Consider the following 20,939-nt stretch of genomic DNA (forward strand, 5'->3'; position numbering starts at 1 on the left):
AGCTATGTCATTCCCTTCTCAAAACAAAACAGTGGAAGACAAGGCAGCTCTCCTTTTAATGCTACAGCCAGTAGTTGCAGGATTTTTTGAGAAAGGCCTAGGGGGAGGTAAATTTCTATTTATAACTCCAGTTTGGCTCTCTATGTAACAGATGGTACTGTGTGTACTCTATGTAACATGTACTGTGGTGTGACTTGCTCAGTCTTTCCTTCTGAAGTAATTCTACTTTGCATGGAATAATTATATACCATTTATGCCAGGAAGAGAACAAGCTAAGTCTGTTGTTCAACTGATTAATATATGCAGTCGGACTTAGGGACGCAGATTCTGATTCCTAATTCAACATAATTTTTTACAACCAGGTGTTCACCAAACCAGGAAGAAATTCTGTTCTATGAGAACAACAGCTCTTCAGAGTGGGCTGCCACTGCATGGTAACACTGGCAGAGAAAGTCTATTGAAAGAAGCAGAACTTCTTAAACATCACCTGGAGATTAGTATCTCAGCAACAGAATGCTTTAGAACACATGGGAGTATGAAGCTCGTAAGGAAACATATACAGAGGCTGTGACAATACTAACACAGGTTGGTACAATGTCACAGAGTGCTGGGCACATCAATCCCTGACTTGGTGAGAAAGAGACCACTCTCATCAGGCAGACTGTGAAATTATAAGCATTGAATGAACCAGCATGCAGAGAGGACAGAAATAAAGTCAGAAATATAAAGCACATGCACTGTTATGATCTATAGAATTTTTCAGTTACATCCCTACTCTGTGTTTCTTCTCTATCAGAAACAAAGACATTATCAAGGAAAAGACTGACTTATCACAATCAAAACCAATGAGCTACAAGACTACAGGAGACAATTCCAGTAGAGTAAATGACCCCATTTTTGAGAACATCAGCACTTACAAACATTGACCTTTCAAAGCATTGTTGAAAAAAAAAACCAACCCCACCCATTGTTTATATTATCAGATACTAGCAGGGTATCACCTTGAAAAAAAAATGTTCTGCCCTTTAGCAGGTAGTAATTTCACTAATATTGCCAAGTTGCAATTGCCTTTCTCTTTTCATCACAACCAGAAGTGATGATTTAGATAGTCAAACTGAAAGTTTTTAGGTCATTTGTTTTTTTCAAAAAGTGAGGAACAACTTCAAGTACAGTACCTGAGAAAGGACAAGCCGCCCATGGAATTTATGGACAAATTTTCGTAAAGATGCAAGGTATGAAGCCTCTCCAATTGCCCTTGCCAGAAACCGCAAAAGGAAATAACCCTGCAAGAAGTCAGAAACAAATAGGATGCTATGAATTCACTGATATCTAGAAGAAAGAAGTCTTTATCATATTAGTAAAGCAACTTCAATAAAAATCAGCTGACAACACTTACCTTCAAGTAGTGAACCTGCATGAAGATTTTTTCTGCTTTAAGACCATGTTTGACAACGGATGCTCCAGACTCACTCAGTTCTCCTGTGCTCTCCTTTTTGGGCCTAAAACAGTAATACACAAATTGAGTCTTGAGTAAGTAAGTAAAGAAAGCATGTTTCTCATAGTGGAAAGCATCGTGAATGGCACAGTAACTTTTAACACCTGTCACTAGTTCAGTTGTACTTCTTTGAGCTGAGTAAATAACTTGACTTAGACAGACAAATAACAGAATTTCATACTTCTTAAGCAATTTTGTATGTAGCCAACCAGACAGCTGGAGTACAAATGAGATCCATCACAAAACTGGTGTACTCTTTTCACTACCAGCATGACATCATGATGCATGCCATTCTACAGTAGAGACACATCATGAACAAAGAGAAACAACAAAAAAAACCAAAAAACAAAAAAACCAAAAAACCCAAACACCACACCACACCAAAAAACCACATGGGGAGGGAAGGGGAAGATACTGAAGTCCTTATGTTAAACTAAAGATTGCTCTTCTTACACCTGAACATTGGATTAACAGCTTCCATGGCTATAGTACCTGCAAGTAGTGGGATTCTATGGTGAGGTTTTGCTGGTGGGTGGCTGCAGGGGTGGCTTCTGTGAGAAGATGTTAGAAGCTTCCTCTGTGTCTGATGGCATGCATGCCAGCTGGCTCCAGGAGGGACCAGCCACTGGCCAAGGCTGAGCCCATCAGCTACTATGGGATAATACATTTAAGAGAAAAAAAAAAATCTGTGCAATACAAAATTGCAGCAGAAGAGAGGAATAAGAGCATGTGGGAGGAACAACTCTACAGACACTGAAGCAGTGAAGGAGGGGGAGGAGGTGCTCCAGGCACTGGAGCAGACATTCCCCTGCAGTCCATGGTGAAGCCCACGGTGAGGCAGGCTGTGCCCCTGCAGCTCATGGAGGTCCATGGTGGAGCAGATATCCGCCTGCAGCCCGTGGAGGGCCCCCATGCCAGAGCAGGTGGGTGCCTCAAGGAGGCTGTGACCCGTGGGAAACCTGTGCTGAAGGAGGTCTGCTGGCAGGATCTGTGGTCCCACATAGAGCCCATGCTGAAACAGGTTTGCTGGCAGTGAGCCAGCCCAAGGGGACCCACACTGGAGCAGTATATTCCTGAAGGATTGCACCCTTTCCACAAAGGACCCACACTGGAGCAGTCTGTAAACTGCAGCCCATGGGAAGAACTCACACTGGAGAAGTTCATGGAGAACTGTCTCCTGTGGAAGGGACCCTACGCTGGAGCAGGGGAAGAGTATCAGGAAGAAAGAGCAGCAGACAAAATGTGTGATGAACTGACTGTAACCACCACTCCCTGTCACCCTGCACCACTTGGAGGGGAGGAGGTAGAGAAATTGGGAATTAAGCCCATGAAAAAGGGAGGCATGGGGGGAAGGTGTTTTTAAGGTTTGATTTTTCTCATTATCCTACTCTGATCTGAATGGTAGTAAGTTAAGCTAATTTCCTTGAGTCCAGTCCATTTTGCCCGTGGCGATAATTGCTGAGTGATCTCCCTTGATCCATGGGCCTTTTGTCATATTTTCTCTCCCCTGTCTGGTTGAGGAAGGCAGTGACAGAGCAGCTTTGGTGGGCACCTGGTCTCCAGCCACAGTCAAACCACCACAATCTGCATGCAACACACCACAGAATAAATGATGTTCTGTTTTACATTTGGTGGTTTGGGGTTGGAAGAAAAGTAGGTGAAGTTTTAAAAGAGGAAGCCTGTCACATACACACAGGTTTGGGGTTCACAGACAACAATGTCTAGAACAAACCTACTTCTTTACTGCCTGATTTTAAAATGTAATACAGCATCTGGTATATCACAAATCTACACCAGCGAAGTGTGGAGGACTTCCAAGTTCTTGTGCGCACAGAGTGAAACTGAAGAGAAGCTGTGCAAATATTTCTTTTTCACTTGTAAGCAGTGCCTGCACAGGCATAGTACTGAAGAACTCTCCATAGCTTTTTTTCTTCCATCCAGAAAATACCCCAGCTAACAGTGGTCTGGGAACAGATGTCTGTCTTAGAAGCCTAACCCTATGAAACTGAAACAAACTCTCCAATTCTAAGTGTGAATTTTGATGGCCAATGGAAGCCAAACATCTTTCTCCTCACTTCTACAGACAGGGGCCACAACAGCCACGGCAGTGCAGGATTCTTCAAACCACATCACTCATATGCTGCTCAAGAGCTAATCTCTGTGATCGAATTTCTTTCATATCTGTCTGCTTTGAAAAAAAAAAATTCTTCCTTTTTTTGTAGCTGTGTAATAGTTTCTTATTAAGAGTTTTGTCCAGAGTGCTAAACTGTTTTTGTCACCCTTTAGGCACTACATTTAGGACCTGTGCACATGAAATCCACTTCACCCAGTAAAATCTTGATAAAATATAACTGTCTAGAAATTAAATAATAGAAAATCTTGCAGATTCAATTTTACATTGTTCCTAATACAGTTCTCTAGTGTGCTACAAGTCCTTATTTTCTTTCCAGGAAGACCTTCCTTCAACATTGAAAGGAGGAGATCAATAACTGATTTCTCATCCTAATTAACTCCAGTTCCTCAAGTCAATGTAATGATTGCAGACCCACTGTAGGACAGCAGAGGTCCATCTATTTCCATGGATCAGTCTCCTGGAAGGAAGGCCTGCTGGCATTCCATACTCTTCTCTGCATATAAAAAAAGCCAAAACTGCTTCCATTTTCTCATAATAAATAGCCCAGTCTATAGACTTCAAAAAACTGAGTTTCAGCCCAAGCTATAGGACCCACAGAAAACTGAAATACCCCCCATAATCACAATTATTCTAAATTAGGAAACCATACTTCCTTCCTTCCTCTTGCAATTTTGTGCCTGTGTAGATTCTAGCAGGTAACTAGAAAGCAGTATCCCATTGGATGATGGTACTGAAAAATTTCCTTCTGCAAAGGATGTATATATACCCCTGTTAATGTCTGCAAAAGAGTGTAAATATTTAGAAAGCTACCCTGTTCTCTGCTGTCAGCACTTCAGCACACCTTTTTTAAGCAATGTTTAGCATATTTAAAACACATTGAAGGTGCAAAGACTGGAAGTTTGTTACACTGACCTACAAAACCTGCCATCTAACCTAGCAGATGAAGCTAGGCATAATGCTAAAGGCAAGCTGATTCACAGTACTCAAGCGGCTACCTGGCACATTTGTAGATACTGGCAGATTTCTGAAGGAAGTAAAAGATGCTACTTTTTATTCACTGCACAGAGAAGTACTGCACAAAGTAAAAGTAAAAGTCACCATGGAGTCCTTGGTAATAAAATAATTTGATGCAGTAGGTAGTTGTGAAAAACCTATGCAGAGACTATGAGAGACCATCTGAAAGGTATGTTTCCTATCAGTGTGACAGAACAAAACTCTTTTGAACACCCACAGAGCAGTCAGAGAGCATTGCTTCAGGAAGGAAATGGACTTGACTCAAGTGGAACTCACGAGACAAATTTAGAGTTAGATGCCACCACTGTTTTGTCTTCATGAAGAATCACAAGCTGAAGTCATAAGGGCCAGGACATCAAACATTCTCAACACCAGCTTTATTCCTCAGAATGAAATAGACTTCTCTTGTCTTCTTTGTTTTCATAACGTAAGAGACTAGATGAGAGTGCTACTGTTGATGCTTGCCAGCAGAGTGAGTGCCAGGACATATTTCACAGGTGCTTTTGTCCCTGCAGCTTTGCTTCGGACTGTGTGAGAAAATACACAGGATTCTGTCTACAGTCTTATCCTGCATGAGCACTACAGTGCCACAAATTCCTTCCTTCAAAACTCAGATTTGCTGGTACTGCCTTTTAGAGCTGCCGCCTGTGGCAAATATATTTACCTATTTCTTTCTTACCCAACTTCTTTTTTCACAGTAGTTTATGAGATGTTACTGTAACATAATATCAAATATCCTTAATAAAATGAAACATCATGCTGATGATCAGTTTGCTGAGTGGCTTTCACCTAGTCTGAACAGGTATTCATTTGCTGGATCAAAAGTTAATAGGATCAGCTCACAAGTTTTGGGCAGGGTCTTCCTGCTGTCAGAAGAAAGCACAGAAATATGATCATCCTGCAGGGAACAAAAAGGTAATTGAAGGATAAGTTTATGCTTGGGAAGAGTGGGTTGGCTGATTTTTTTCTTCCTGACATAATTGGCTAGAAGTAACAAACAGTTATGATTTAATATCCTTGCATAAAAAACCACAATGTTGAACCGGCACAAGCCTCAGTACAGACTCAAAACCCAGCGCAATGCCAAGAATAAAATTTTCTCATATACCAACTCTGGAGAGCACATGGACACACTTTCAGAAGAAAGAAGAAAAGAGAAGGGGGAAAAAAATGGTAGCTGTGCAAAGAGGGAACCTATTCAAGTCCACACCACAAAAATAGTAGAGAACATTTATATCTGACTGAAACAAGTGGAAAGCCCTTAAATGCCACCGCAAGAAACTGGAGACATCAGAAAGGAAGAGATTGCCAGAATCCCAGGCTGGCATTATGTTCCTCTCCTAAGTGTATATTAGAGGCATATTTTTCAAATGAGAAATATTTTGTCATTCTTTCGTATTAGCATTGAGAATACCACTGTGCAAAAGGTAAGCAGCATGCTTATTACAGACATAGGTCTACTAACTGTGGAAGTCAACAGGAAGCTTACATTTCAATTTCAAGATAAATCAATCCTTCCTGAGTTTCAAACTACAAATGAAATATGTATCCTTAGAGAAACAATTTAAAAAATTAACACCACATACACATTTTATCAAAAGTAAGAACTACATAATTGATGCAAAAGACAACAAATGCGATTACATAATGTTCAAAATGGAAAACACACATCGAGGTAAGGCTCATATCACAAGAACCAATGTTCCTAAAAAGAATTTATTTTAAAACAAGCAAATCAACCCCCCAGCAACTCTCAGTCAGGAGTTGTGTTGGCAGCAGCTGTAAGACAGCTAGCGATAAAGCTCGCTTTTGTATTTACACATATCAAACCGCACGCTTGCAAATCTATAACCTCTCTGACTCTGCTTACATGTAGGATACACAATTCATTAAAAAATATGAAGTAAAACGGATCAATGAAAGACCACAGTTATGCAGTTGGTGACGTTTTCAGATGACACCAGGCCATAAAGAGGAATTTCTATGTTTGTGAACACTCTCCAGTGCCCAAATATAAAACCATTTTAAATCCTACTGGGAAAGCACAAAAAGAAGAGAAGACCTCAAAATGAATGAAATGTCAACAGTCTTCCAAAAAGATTTAAAAGTTGATTATACAAAGGATGAGATCAATTTGTTCTTCACTTTCAATTGGTCAAAGAAAAGAAGAAATTTCATTGTTTGAAATGAGCAATATTTCAGCTGGGTGTTAGGAAGCAATTTTTAACTGTTAACATTAAAATAGCTTAGCTATGTACCATGAAATTTTTTTCATTGGAGGTTTCTAAGAACATATTAGTAAAAACCTGCTTAAGATGGTCTCTGTATACTGCCTGTATTTCAGGGTAGGAGAATGGTCAACATAATCTCTTGAAAAAGTCCCTGTAATTCCATGATTTGGTCAGTGTAGGCCTATTTTGAGCTAGGATTAGTAAACTTGTTTTTTTGTTCAAAGGCTGCGGGGACACAAGCAGTGGAGATGTTAGGCAGCCACTCAAGATAAAAGACTATGGCAATCTATGACATAGTTGCCATCATGGAAGCATGGTGGGATGACTCACACAACTGCAGTGCTGCAATGGATGGCTATTAAAATCTTCAGAAGGGACAGGCAGGGAAGGAGAGACAGCAGAATAGTCCTGTATATCAGGGAGTGTTTTGATTGTCTGGATATAAATGATGGTGACAATAAGGTTGAGTATTTATGGGTAAGAAATGGGGGGAAGGCTAACAAGGAAGATATCATGGTGTGAATCTGTTATAGACCACCCAGCCAGGGTGAAGAGGTAGATGAAATATTCTATAAGCAGATGGGAGAAGTCTCACAATTGCTAGCCCTTGTTCTTGTGGGAGCCTTCAACTTGCCAGATAACTGCTGGAAATCTAATACAGTGAAGAGAAAAACAGTTCAGGCGGTTCCTGGAGTATGGAAGACAACTTCCTGACAAAGCTGGTGAGGAAGCCAGCAAAGAAAGGTGCCCTGCTGTTCCTGTTGTTTGTGAGCAGAGAAAGACTTGTGAGTGATGTGCTGATTCGAGGCCGTCTTGGGCATAGCAATCACAAAATTACAGAGTTTTTAATTCTTGGAGAAGTAAGGATGGGGGAGTCAGCAAAATTGCTACCTTGGACTTTGGGAGGGCACACTTTGGCATCTTTAGGAGATTAGTTAACTGAGGCTTTGGGAGGCAGTCTTGAAAGGCAAAGACCACCAGTAAGTCTTTATATCTTTTCAATAATTCAATAAAAAAAAGGTGCAAAGGCAGGCCATCCCCATGTGCCGAAAGACAAGCTGGTAGGGAAGAAGATCATCCTGGCTGAACAGAGAGCTTTGGCTGGATCTCAAAAAAAAAAAAAAAATATAAAGAGTTTATGACCTTTAGAAGAAGGGGAAGGCAACTCAGGAAGACTACAAGGATGCCATGAGGTTATGCAGGGAGAAAATTAGAAGAGCCAAGGCCCAGCTAGAGATTAACCTGGCTACTGCTGTAAAAGACATTAAAAAATGTTTTCATAAACACATGCTGGGGGAAACGGTGGCAAAGGATGAGGAAAAGGCTGAAGTACTTAATGCCTTCTTTGCCTCAGTCTTTAATAGTAAGACCAATTGTTCACAGGTACCCAGACCCCTGAGCTGGAAGACAGGAATGAGGAGCAGAACAAAGCCCCCATAATCCAAGGGGAAATGGTTAAAAACCTGCTACACCTCTTAGATACACACAACTCTATGGGGCCAGATGGGATCCACCCAAGGGTAGAGGGAACTTGTGGAAGTGCTCACCCAGCCACTTTCAGTCATTTATCAGCAGTGCTTCCTAACTGGGGAGGTCCCAGAAGACTGGAAGTTAGCCACCTACAGGAAGGGTAGGAAGGAGGATCTGGGGAACTACAGGCCTGTCAGCCTGATGTCAGTGCTGGGGAATGTTATGGAGCAGATCATCATGTGGCACATACAGGACAACCAGGGGATCAGGCCCAGCCAGCATGGGTTTATGAAAGGCAGGTCCTGCCTGACTGACCTGATCCCCTTCTATGACAAGATGACCTGCCTAGTGGATGAGGGCAAGGCTGTGGATGTTGTCTACCCGGACTTTAGTAAAGCCTTTGACACTGTTTCCCATAGCATTCTCCTGAGAGAATTCTCCTGAGGCTGCGTGTGGCTTGGATGGTGTACTCTATGCTGGGTAAAAAAACTGACTGGACAGCTAGGCACAAAACGTGGTGGTGAATGGAGCTACATCCAGCTGGTGGCCGGTCACAAGTGGTGATACCCCAGGGCTCAGTACTGGGGCCAGTCCTACTTGGGATTGATGGGATTGAGCGCACCATCAGTATGTTTTCAGATGACACCAAGCTGCGGGGGAGTGTTGACCTGCTGGAGGGCAGGCAGGCTCTGCAGAGGGATCTGGACAGACTGGACTGATGGGCCAAGGCCAGTTGTATGAGGCTCAACAACGCTCAGTGCCGGGTCCTGCCCTTGTGTCACAGCAGCCCCACACAGCGCTACAGGCTGGGGCAGAGCGGCTGGAAAGGGCCTGGTGGGAAAGGGCCTGGGGGTGCTGGTCCACAGCCGGCTGAGCGTGAGCCAGCAGTGTGCCCAGGTGGCCAAGGCGGCCAGCAGCACCCTGGCTGGTACCAGACACAGTGTGGCCAGCAGGGCCAGGGCAGCGATGGTCCCCCTGTCCTGGGCACTGGTGAGGCCGCACCTCGAACGCTGTGTTCAGGTTTGGGCCCCTCGCTGCAAGAGGGACGCTGAGGCGCTGCAGCGGGGCCAGAGCGGGCAGCGAGGCTGGTGCAGGGTCTGGAGCACAAGTCTGATGGGGAGCGGCTGAGGGAACTGGGGCGGTTTAGCCTGGAGAAAAGGAGGCTCAGGGGAGACCAACAGTCTCTACAGCTACCTGAAAGGAGGCTGTAGGCAAGTGGGGGCAGGTCTCTTCTCCCAAGTAACAAGCAGTAGGACAAGAGGAAATGGCCTCAAGTCACACCAGGGGAGGTTTAGATTGGATATTAGGAAAAATTTCTTCATGGAAAGGGTTGTCCAGCATTGGAACCAGCTGCCCAGGGGAGTGATTGAGTCACCATCCCTGGAGGTGGGACATGGTTTAGTGGTGGACTTGGCAGTGCTAGGCTAGTGGTTGGACTTGACGATCTTAAAGGCCTTTTCCAATGTAAACAATTCTATGATTCTGTGAAATTCCCAAGACACCAATCAGAACAGCCCAGATTATTAATCACTAGCAAAGCAAGTATATTTTTTTATTTGTCTTTAGCAATGTAAGAACCCTTGAGCTCAGCATCTGCTACCTAAAGACCAAGCCCCTGTTTAAATATCATTATTAGTTGTTTCTGAAGAGAAAGTAGATTTACACAGTTCATTATGCTTTTTCCTTTATTTTTTAAAGCTTCACTCAGCTTGGCAGTTAGATAGCATACTCCTGTACATGCTTGTCTTCAGCCACAGAAAATTAATCTGCAAACTTTGTTCAGGAAATGGCCTTTTGTTTTGCCTGAATTAAGGCTCTTGTAAACTGCTCAGAGACATTTTATATCAAACTAAATGCCATGGTTTTTGAAATCTTTCTATAACAAAGAGAAAAGCAATTGCATTATACGGAAGATGAAGAACCTAGCCAATTTAATTTGACCTTTCTTTTTTCTTCAGAAGGAAATAAGGAAATGCAGTGGATTTAATCAGATTATTTGGATGTATATCCTTTGAAGAGTGAAAATAGTGGAAAACAGGAAAGAGCATGCAAAAGGAAAGATTACACTGTCGTATTGTTACCTTAAAACTTGCAGCTCTTCTTCAGAGTTCTGCACCTCATCTCTGAGTCGGCGCCAGCGAAGTAAAGCTTTCAATTCCTGCTGCCCTTTTACTTCACCATGTGACAGCTGCTTAGAATACAAAAAACACAGACCACTGATTGCTGTTTCCCAACAGACAACTTTCAGAAAGAGAAACTTGTTTTGTTACCCTTTATGTACAGAAGATGCAGGAAACATTACCAATATCCATGACTGAAAAAAACCCTCCAACCAAAAAATAACAGTTGCTGCTGCAAGGGTTAATAGCAGCACTAAGGAAAACAGAAGCCTCACTGTGCACATTAAATCAATAATCAGTTAAATAATTCTGACTGAGCAGAGAGACGGGCCTGTTGCTTTCACTGTAGTGACTGGCAATAAGTGAACTGAATGTACAGTACAGATACCTGTACATTCAGAAATACAGAGAATGCAGTTTTCATTGCATCTTTACTGTCTCCAGCTTGAAAGCAAACAGCTGCTTTGTGTCCTGACTTCAATCCTCTTTCCTAATACTTCTGCCACACTCGTGAAAGCTCCCTGTTGTATTTTCTCCCATTTACATAATACTAACAGAGATGCATGCTTATGAAACAAATGCCAGGTTGTCAGCTTAAAAATAGCTAATAATTTATGCTTCTCTATTCAAAGAAAAATGGGAGATGGAAGAAAGCAAAAGCAGATAATATTCTGCATTGGACCAATATTTCAGTCACAACTGAAACTACTGTCAGGCACTATAGAATTTACTCATAATCCTACAATTGTACAATTGCACAGCACCAAAACTACTCAATAATGCTAAAAATGAAAAAAAAAAAAAAAAAAGGCAGTATTAAGACCTTATAAATTAACAAGGGCACTAATCACCCTGCTTTGTTGCTTACTCCTTTTCATTCAGCTACATGGAAGGGTGTCTACTACAACAAAAACACTTTCAAGTGATCCACAAAAACATAAGAATTAATGTGACCAGCTCACAGAAGAGGAGTGATACTCAGTGTAGGGGCAGACATGAGTTTTAGGACCAGAATGGAAAAGCAGAGTGTTTGGACAGCTTTCCTCTCTTTCTTCTTCCAGAAACATGGTAAGTGACAAGGAATTTGGTTTTGTTTGGTGCTATTAATATGCCTGATACTTAATAAAATGGAGGGTCAGAAGAGTGCATGATGTCAGTTCCCAGTCCCACCTGATCTTCCACAGATGGAGTTCTGCAGACGTAAGGGGTAGGACCAGGCCTGACACAAGCACAGGAGGAAATGACTAACATAAAATGCTTGAAGTAGCAGAGGTACAACAGAAACAAGAATTGGATCAGAAAACTATTATCTGACACACAATTTATGAGCTTTGCACTTTAAGGCAGACAATGATTTTTAAACCTCTAACATGAGGGTAATTCTTGTTGGGCAGTATAAGAGAAAACAAGTGTTAAATGCCAATGCCCTATTTCATCAGCTGCCATTTTGTTTTGAGGTACACTTCTTTGCTATCCCTTGGACAAAACCAGAGGATTTCATTAGGTGTCAGGAATATTACAATATTCAGCAAGACTCTGCTGATTTTTCCACTTTCAGGAACACAATACAAGTGGAAAGAATGCAAAGCAACTGTTCAACAGCTGAATTTTAATAACTGAGTAGTACATTTGTGGGAAGGTAATCATTGACAAACAGACATTTCCATTCTCATTTCACTGACCTCTACCTCAGTAGAGACTAGTGTTCACTGTAGATCAGAAAGGATTTTTCCATGTTTGTTTTTTTTTTAAAATCAAGTTAGCATGCAAATTCCAATATTACTTTAAAAGACTTATAACACAGGAGGTTTAATTTATAAGCAATTCACAGCAGAGTGTATAATTTTGTTTTCCACATGATTCAACTGAGAAGTGATCACGCATCACCTTACCTGTTGTGCCCTTGCCCAAAATGTATCTTCTAAAAAAGTGGCAAACCCTTCACTTATCCACTCTTCAGTCCAATCATGAGCACCAATGGCCAGTCCAAACCAAGCATGAGCAATTTCATGGCACAGACGTGTTCCACAGAGATGGCTCCCTCCCAGTAGTACGCTCTGTGACAGGAAGATGATGTGTGGGCTGCACAATAGGAATGAGTGACAAAATACATTATTGACCTGTTAAAACATGCATTGCATGGCTATATAATATATAGGCTTTATTGTCAGCCTCTTATTACTATATGCATGCTGGATCATGACTGATACTTTATAGCTCAGGCGTTTTTAGGAATTCAGTTGTACTTTATTGCAGGTTGGCAGAGAATCAAACAAAAATTCTGCCAAGCAGTCTTGTATTCAACCGTCAAACAGCTATTACCTGTAAGAAGTAACTTAAACCAAAGTTTCATATTTTTCACATTACAAGACTGATTTATTTCAACAGAAGCATTTATGTATAAGCCAGGATAACAGCAGATGAACAGGTGTGAATACAGGCAGCAAATATTTATCAGTTAAGTGATCAGAGGTGGAAATAAATAACGCATAAACATTTTATAAAGAAAACAAATCACTATTCAAAAGCAACAAGACCGTTATATAGTAAAGCACATGTTCTTGTTAGAACTTAAAACAAGCTAAAAAGATACCATCTGATGGTGTTGATAATTTCTGCAAATGCAGAGGAAGGAGAACATCCTTTACCACAAATACAGAAAAAGGAGGCTCGATATTCACTAAATATCTGCTTTTCACAACAGTGGAGAAGAACCCAATCTGTATCCACTCTGCTTTGTACTCAAGTACTATAAGAAGGAATTGGGGAAAAACATGTTTATGAGTTATTGCTCTGCTATTTAAAACACTTGCACTGAAATGCAAGTTACTGCAGTTCCCAATTAATGTTCTGCTGTAAGGCAATTTCTGCTATGCTCATAGACATTACAGACTAACATCTCAAAAGTTACAAAATGTTTGAAATTAAGTACATCTAGGAAAGAAAAGGTGCAGAATTAAGTCCTCTGACTAACATGCAAGGGATTTACAGGGCACTGCACCACAGACAGGACTAGCAAGAGCACAAACCAAGGCCATCTGCAGAGGAGGACTCCGCTAACCCTCAGCATCCATAATCTGCATTTTAACTTTTTGTTGAGTACAGCCAGTTAGAAAGTAAATAAAGCACAATGGTAATACCTTCAAGACCACAGTTCTTTAAAACCAAGCCTAGCCTTCCAAGCATAGGAGGGGAACACATGGCCTTAAGACATTTCCAAGAGTCAAATATTATTCGTCAGCATTCCAAGGAACGTCCCCACCCACCCTACCCTTCCGTTGGAAATGTTAAAACACCCACAGTTTTCTTGCAACCAGTTGAATGTCTGGAACTGACACCAGAAAACATCATACACACTTAAATAGAAAAACATACCTAGTAACCATCTCCTTGTTAAAAAATAAGTCATACAGCAAAGCAAGTTAATACATTTCAATCAGTTGGCATTGTAAGAAACAATGTAAGAAATTAAGGCACTAATCGAGGAATCAAATCACAGAGAACAAAGCAAGAAAAAACAGCAGCTCTCCAAATCTTTGCCAAAAGCAATTCTGGTTAAGAGAAGGGAGGGAGGGAGAAAAGGGGGGAAAAGTGCAAGCACAGAAGCTGCAGAACATGATGAACCTTTTATTATAAAGCCCCGATGAGAAGAATAACCACAACTTTGTGGGTATTACTTTAGTAACTTGTAAGTTAATGACCCTTAACTGTGGCATGTGTACAGTGCTACAAAAAAAAGCCCGCAGAAACAGACCAAGTAAATAACATTCCACACATACTGCTGGCAGCATTTCAGCCATTTGGTTAAGGAAAAAAAAGTAACTTCATGTCTTATAAACAGGCTCACAGAATGTTTTGCATTTTAAGTCTACTGTAGGTAAATATATAATAAAAGTAAAGATTGTATTTCCTGCTTTTTCCAATCACTTAAATAATAGAAATGCCACATTTGGACAATCTTCTTCATAGAAGGATTAAAAATGACTTCAGTGAGAAAAATCTATGAGTTCAATGTTGCTCAAAGAATAAAACTTCCTATGAGGCCAAAAATATGATTATGTGCTGCATCAGAATTTAATTTTAGAGTCTTAGTACAGCCAGCAACTTCCTTTCCTGAGAACACCTTAAATAATTCCTTTCATTTTGTTTACCATTAACAAGCAGCTGTATCTCCAATTCAGAGCCTCGTACAGCAACGGCTATTACTACAGAGCAGTGCAAAGGTCCTATTTATCTTAAGTGTAATTTTATCAAAGATTAGAACACTTTTCTGTAATATGTCCAGTGCCTTAGTTTGGGAAGAGTTTGACTCTATGTATTAGTTTAAAATACAGATTCTCTATTTCCGATACATGTTTGAATTCCAGAAACTCTGCTCTATCCCTACTGATACTAACAAAATCAACATTTTTTTAGTCCTCTAGGATGTGCAATGTTATTCATTGCACATAACTGTTGTTCCTAAAATACTCAAAAATTCAAGAAACTGTCTATGTGGGGGAAAAAAAACCCAAAACCAAACCAAAACAGATAACCAGAACAATGATTAAATTGCAACAGCCAAAAACTTTAATTTTTTTCCCGGAATAGGAATTTGGCCCTCCTACCATCCATTTGATTTACTAGGAACAGATTATAAGGCTTGATATCTATTGTTTTTATTGGAATTGAAAAAAGAAAAGAAATCCATTCACATGCTAGGAAGGGACAAAGGTAATTCACCTCAGCAATTACAAGCAAGACCTGACAAGGTATGCCAAGCTTATAAACGCCTCTAGCTGATGTCTTCTCAAGTCTGGCTCTGGTTTCTAAAGCAGGCCAGAACAGGCTAGCTGGATGTGGTAAGGAAGAAGGGAAACCTCTCCCATTTAACAAAAACCATAAAAACCCCACCGGTCCTTCCCAGGAAGCTGGAGAAATTCCCAATGTCTCTTACAGAAAAAGAAGTTAATGACTTGTTTTCAACAAGTATACACTTGGTTACACTTCTAAAGCAAAAGATTATTATTCTGACCAGAATCACACCCTTATAACTTAGATCTTTGTATCGTTTGACTGAAAGAAGGAGCAAGTTCCCTCTCACAGCCAAGGTGCAGTTTAACTACGGTATGAACACACATGAAGGAAAAATGGAGCCCCAAAGGGAAAGAAATTTTTGGTGTGAAAGGCTGAAGGGTCTTGATGTTCCAATGACCCAAATCCACGCATGTAGATGTTCTTAATAAATGGTCTTTAACAAATAGAAGGTTTCCAATGAGTCCTAGAACTCTGAACAGTAATCTGACCACAGCTGAGAGGCCAAATCTCTGAAAGCAATTTCGCAAACCTCTTTCTCTAGACTGATGACTCAGATGCAGGTGCCACTTTGCATGCAGGCTGCAGCAGTGTGCTATCTTTGGCTGCTGACACACAATCAGATGAGACACACAGCACACACTCTAGCCAAATGCATGTGCAAGAACTTAAGTACACGTTTAAGCTAGGAACACGAAGCTCATTTCTAACAGACTTTTGAAGTAGAAGTCTTTCCCTTTTAACACACAGGGATTTCCAGACACGTTTTCTTGTGTATTTACTGAAAAAATAGTCAGGACTGTATCAGCTGGGAAATTATGCAGCACCCAAAATCACTATTACAGATGGAAGTTATATAATAAAAAAATATTTGTCATGTTTTGATATACTCCACATAATGCTTATCTTCCCCTATTTACAAAAAATGTAGGCAGATAGTAAATGGGTTGGACAGTTATTGTCCTTCAAGGAAAGCCCTTCTTAAACATGTAAAAGGGAGCAGGGGAAATCTCTCTACAAGTACTACCATAGAAATATATTAAAATTTAGATAAACATTTCAAGATTACCAGTCTTTGAGAAAGTTAGACAACTAAATAGCAGCCCCTTCTATACAGCCTGTGCAATCTCATTCAATCTGCATTATCCCAGTGACACAAAGAACAGTATTAGCATATTGTTGAACAGTAGCTTAATTTATGTTTGAGGACACTTGTGCCATTGGAACGCAGACACAAGAACATGCAACATCGACTTCCTTACCTCTGTAATCTCCAGCATTCTCATGTATGTTGCAGTCCAGTACTGAGAGAACTACAGAGAAAACCAACCTTTTTAATCTCCTAGGTTTATAGTGTACCAGAAACAGGAATATATGCCAGATGCAGTTGTAGAGACAAGGATCTGGTAGTTGGAATACTCTGAGCATTGTTCCAGAAATAATGGAAACTTCACAAAGTTTTCCCTCCCTACCATTGTAGTGGAAACCCACAACTGGAAACCAAGTGGAAACCAACAGTTGCAACTGACTGGAAGTTGCAGCTGAAAGTCATTCCAGAGCAGGTGACATTTTACTCCATAAATCATGCAATATAATGCAGTTGGGTAGGTAGTAGGGTGTCCTGGTTTTGGCAGGGGTAGAGTTAATTTTCTTCTTAGCAGGTACAATGCTGTGTTTTGGATTTAGTACGAGAATAATGTTGATAGCACACTGATGTTTTTAGTTGCTGATAAGCAGTGCTTACTTTACACCTAGGAGTTCTCAAGTTTCCCATGCTCTGCCAGTGAGCAGGTCCACAAGAAGCTGGGAGGCACCATGACCAGGACATCTGACCTGAACTAGCCAAAGGAATATTCCATAGCATAGAACGTCATGCTATAGTCATAGAAACTGTGGGAAGGTGGCCAGGACCTGCTGATTGCTGCGCAAGGACTGGCTGGGCAGCTGTCAGCAGCTGGTGAACAACTGTATTTTGTATCATTTGGGGGTTTTGGATTGGTTTTTTCCCTTTGGGTTTTATTTCTCTCTCTCCTTTTCATTACAATTGTTATTATTATTGCTATTATATTTTATTTTATTTCAATTATTACATTGCCCTTATCTATGAGTTTTAGCTTTTTCCCAACTGTCCTCCCCATCCCTCTGGGGGGCAGGTTCGGCAGTGAGCAAGCAGCTGCCTGGTACTTAGTTGCCAGCTGGAGTTAAGCCATGACATAGGGACAGACCAAATCCCTGTGGACTGGAAGGAGGGTGATATCATGCAACTCAATACATCAATTCAACATCCAAACTTCAAACTTCAGCCAGGTACCTAATTAATGATCTGAACACCTGGGCAGGAGCTGCTCCATGAACTGGCAGACAGTCACTTCAGTCTTGCTTATTCTGTTGTACCAAACCAGATTAATCGGTGTCATGATTTAACTCCGGCTGGCATCCAAGCACCACACAGCTGCTCACCCCCCCTGTGTCAGGACAGGGGAGAGAATCTGAAAAGTGAGAAAACTCATGAGCTGAGACAAAGTTTAATAGGTAAAGCAAAAGCTGTGTATGCAAGCAAAGCAAGGAATTCATTCACCACTTCACAACAGTAGGCAGGTGCTCAGCCATCTCCAGGAAAGCCGGGTTCCATCATGCATGAAGGCAAAACACCATTAACTCTGAACATCCTCCCGCTTCCTTTTTCTTCCCCTATCTTTATATACTGAGCATGATGGTCTGTGGTATGGAGTATCCATTTGGCTGGTTTGGGTCAGCTGTCGTGGCTGTGTCCCCTCCCAATTACTTGTGCCCCTCCAGCCCTCTCACTGGCAGGGCCTAAGAAATTAATAGAATTAATTTTTCATATTTAACTGATTTAGTAAACTAATTTAGGAGTAAGTGCAAGTAAAGTGGCTTCAATAAATGCAAGCACCTGTTTCACTCTTTAAAAAAAAAACTCTCTGTATTTTACAGAGCTCAATTTTTAACTTCACACCTCACATGTAATTGCTTCTCAAAAAGTACTAGCACTGCTAAATTGAAAATAATTTGTGAATCGGTGACTCCAATTGCATTGTTTCATGGCAGATGTTTCCAAATAAGACTTACAAGCTTATTTATTTTTTTCTTAAAAATCAGATAGTTTGGAAATCAATCTAGAATACTTCAGTTAGATTGTTCTGTGAATAGTTTTTTAGGGTATGGAATTTTTCATAGAAGTATCTCTTTTTGTTTGACGTAAGACAGCTGATGCAAAGACCACAACAATGATAAAATATATCTACTCTTGCTGACATAGATAGCATCACAAAAGATGTTCAGAGGCTGAAGGGAAAATTTTGTTCATGTCTGAGAAGCCAGAGGAAATACCATGTTCCCACAAATTTCACTAAGAACAGTATATACACACATAAATGCTTTATTTGGTTTACCTTCTGGATTAGCTAAATTCCAGATTTCATATTAAATTTTTACCACATTTCTCTAAGTGCTTCCAAATATTAGATAATGGCCCAATGAAGAAAAAAAGAATTATGCTACTAACTGTGTGAAAATGGTTAATAACAAATAATGCTGTGAAAAGTGTCTGTTAGAACTATGCATTTATATTCATGCTCTCTCATTTAGAACTGATTTATAAGATCAGGACCACGATATTAACCTTAAGCACTTGCTGAAATAAAACACCAATCAAAAAATAGACGGATGGACATTGATAACTGTAATTAATTATTTAAATTTATCATATTATTTTAACAAGAAGAGGGTAATGGAAACAGATATAGCTACAGATACTCACACCTCTCATTTTAAAAATACAAAATGTGTTTGTGTGATAACAATATTTTTTTTAGGTTTCGTTTTTATATACCAAAGGGAAGATGAAAAAAGAAACCTCTCATTTCATATTAGAAATGCACATAGCATTTGTTTCAGAGCTTTTTCAAACTATTCTTTTATTCCTGCTAAAATGATTAATATCATGAGCAGTCTCTAATAACATTCCTCAGTTCCAGTCTAAATGATGACATTTGCCACTGATGGATAATATTATTTGATCATGGATGGATTCCATTATTTATAGCCTTCCACCAATGTTATTACTGAAAGACCTGGATCTCCTTTTACTATATCATGAAGTTTCTAGCAGATATTAACACAGCTATGAGCAAAAGTGCAAATAACCAACTGTGATAAATAGTCAGACAGAAAAAGCAAAATTTATCTGCTTTTCCATATTCAGTGAAAATTCACCTAAGTTAAGGGCCTGTACATTAGTGGTCTCAGAAAGTGACACAGACAAGACAAAATAAAATGAAGAATGGGCCATATATTTTTTTTCATTTAACATATAGAAGAAAGCTTTTATCCACACATATCCACACAGAACAAAACAACAACAACAACCAACAACAACAATACAGACAAACCAACAAGATAAAAGCAAAAGAGATTGCTTGTTCTTCAAGTTTTTCAGGGTTCTTTTCTCATTGTAAAGCCTCATGGTATCTGTTCTAAAAGCAGCAAGGATATGAAATCCGCTTGAAGGCAGAAGTGGTTCTTATTAAATCACTGCAAACCAGTATAGAGTAGCATCACAAACCAAACCAAACCTAAGAAATGCTCTTTTTTTTTAAGGATTCCTATCAGAAATACCAACTGCAGACCAAGAAAACTCCACATAGATCCCTGAATCATTCAGGAAATCCCAAACACTACTGGAAGAGAACAAGCTACAAATCCCTGATACTTCTAAGAAAAAATAAATAAAAAGGTAAATCTCAGAGTTTAAAAGAAAAAAAAACCCTAAAAATACAAAACTTCTCAGGTCATAAAAGAGGCACAAATCCAATTCTTTTAAATTTTTGGGTCATATCTATCAGACTCTTGCCCCTTGTGCCAACTACAAACGCGGAGCAAACAATGAGATTAAGATAACTGTGCAATTTGCATGTGACCTAATTTTTGCCCATACACAGTATCACCCACAATTCTTGCTTGTAAGAATTGATATCTAGAAATCTGTTTTCTGAAGCCTTTCATTTTACTTAAAAGAATGGATGCAAATCCAACACTATCAAGCCTTGCTAAAACACATCATTTCTACTACGTCTTTTTCTTCTCTAAATACAAATGCTACAACACCCTGCACACTTGTCTTAAAAATGGTTCAGGCAATAGAAATTTAACTAACCAGTCCTGCTATCATCCATTTTCTGTTTTTCTTATTTTTGTCACCTATAAGCAGTATGTAAACTGATACATAATGCATGTTTTCATGTTACTGAATGAGGATCCATGCTTCTTGTTACATTGATTAGAGATACATGTTATTAAAAAAAAAGAAAGAGCACAGAAGGATACATAATGGCTTCAAAATTATTTTTCTTAGTTTGTTCTGTGCAGCAGCTATACAAGCCTTTTTTTCTGCATGTGTCAGTAAGATATTTATTGTGCTTTTGCACAAAGAACAAAGATGCCTTTATCAATTCTCAGAAGTCTGTAGGAAAAACCATTCATGCTGTCAAACCCCCTAAAACCCTTTCAGCAAATAATGAAATCCATCAGTTACAAATGTCAACATACTAATTTGTTAAATAAAGAACAAAAGCAACATTCAGAAGAGGTGCCTCATTTCATGTTGTATCTGCCCTTCAATTTGTAACAACTTTGTGGCAGCCCACAGATCATGCAATATT

The 20,939-nt window shown here is 40.0% G+C and overlaps 1 protein-coding gene across 10 annotated transcripts in view; it reads right to left on the minus strand.

Annotated features, from left to right (window-relative positions):
• The window catches only part of AOPEP (aminopeptidase O (putative)), a 205,405-nt gene that overhangs the window by 113,305 nt on the left and 71,161 nt on the right, over positions 1-20,939 (minus strand). For all 10 annotated transcript variants that reach the window (XR_008819389.1, XM_056324322.1, XM_056324321.1 and 7 more), the window contains 4 exons: positions 12,357-12,546; positions 10,426-10,532; positions 1,397-1,499; positions 1,176-1,283 (listed from right to left, as the gene is read on the minus strand). Coding sequence is in view for 9 of the 10 variants with exons in the window: in XM_056324322.1 (XP_056180297.1) it covers positions 1,176-1,283; positions 1,397-1,499; positions 10,426-10,532; positions 12,357-12,546 (508 nt within the window). In the remaining variant the exon portion in view is untranslated. The remainder of the gene's footprint in view (positions 1-1,175; positions 1,284-1,396; positions 1,500-10,425; positions 10,533-12,356; positions 12,547-20,939) is intronic.

Source organism: Falco biarmicus, chromosome Z (assembly GCF_023638135.1).
Source record: "Falco biarmicus isolate bFalBia1 chromosome Z, bFalBia1.pri, whole genome shotgun sequence".
NCBI classification, from domain to species: Eukaryota; Metazoa; Chordata; class Aves; order Falconiformes; family Falconidae; genus Falco; species Falco biarmicus.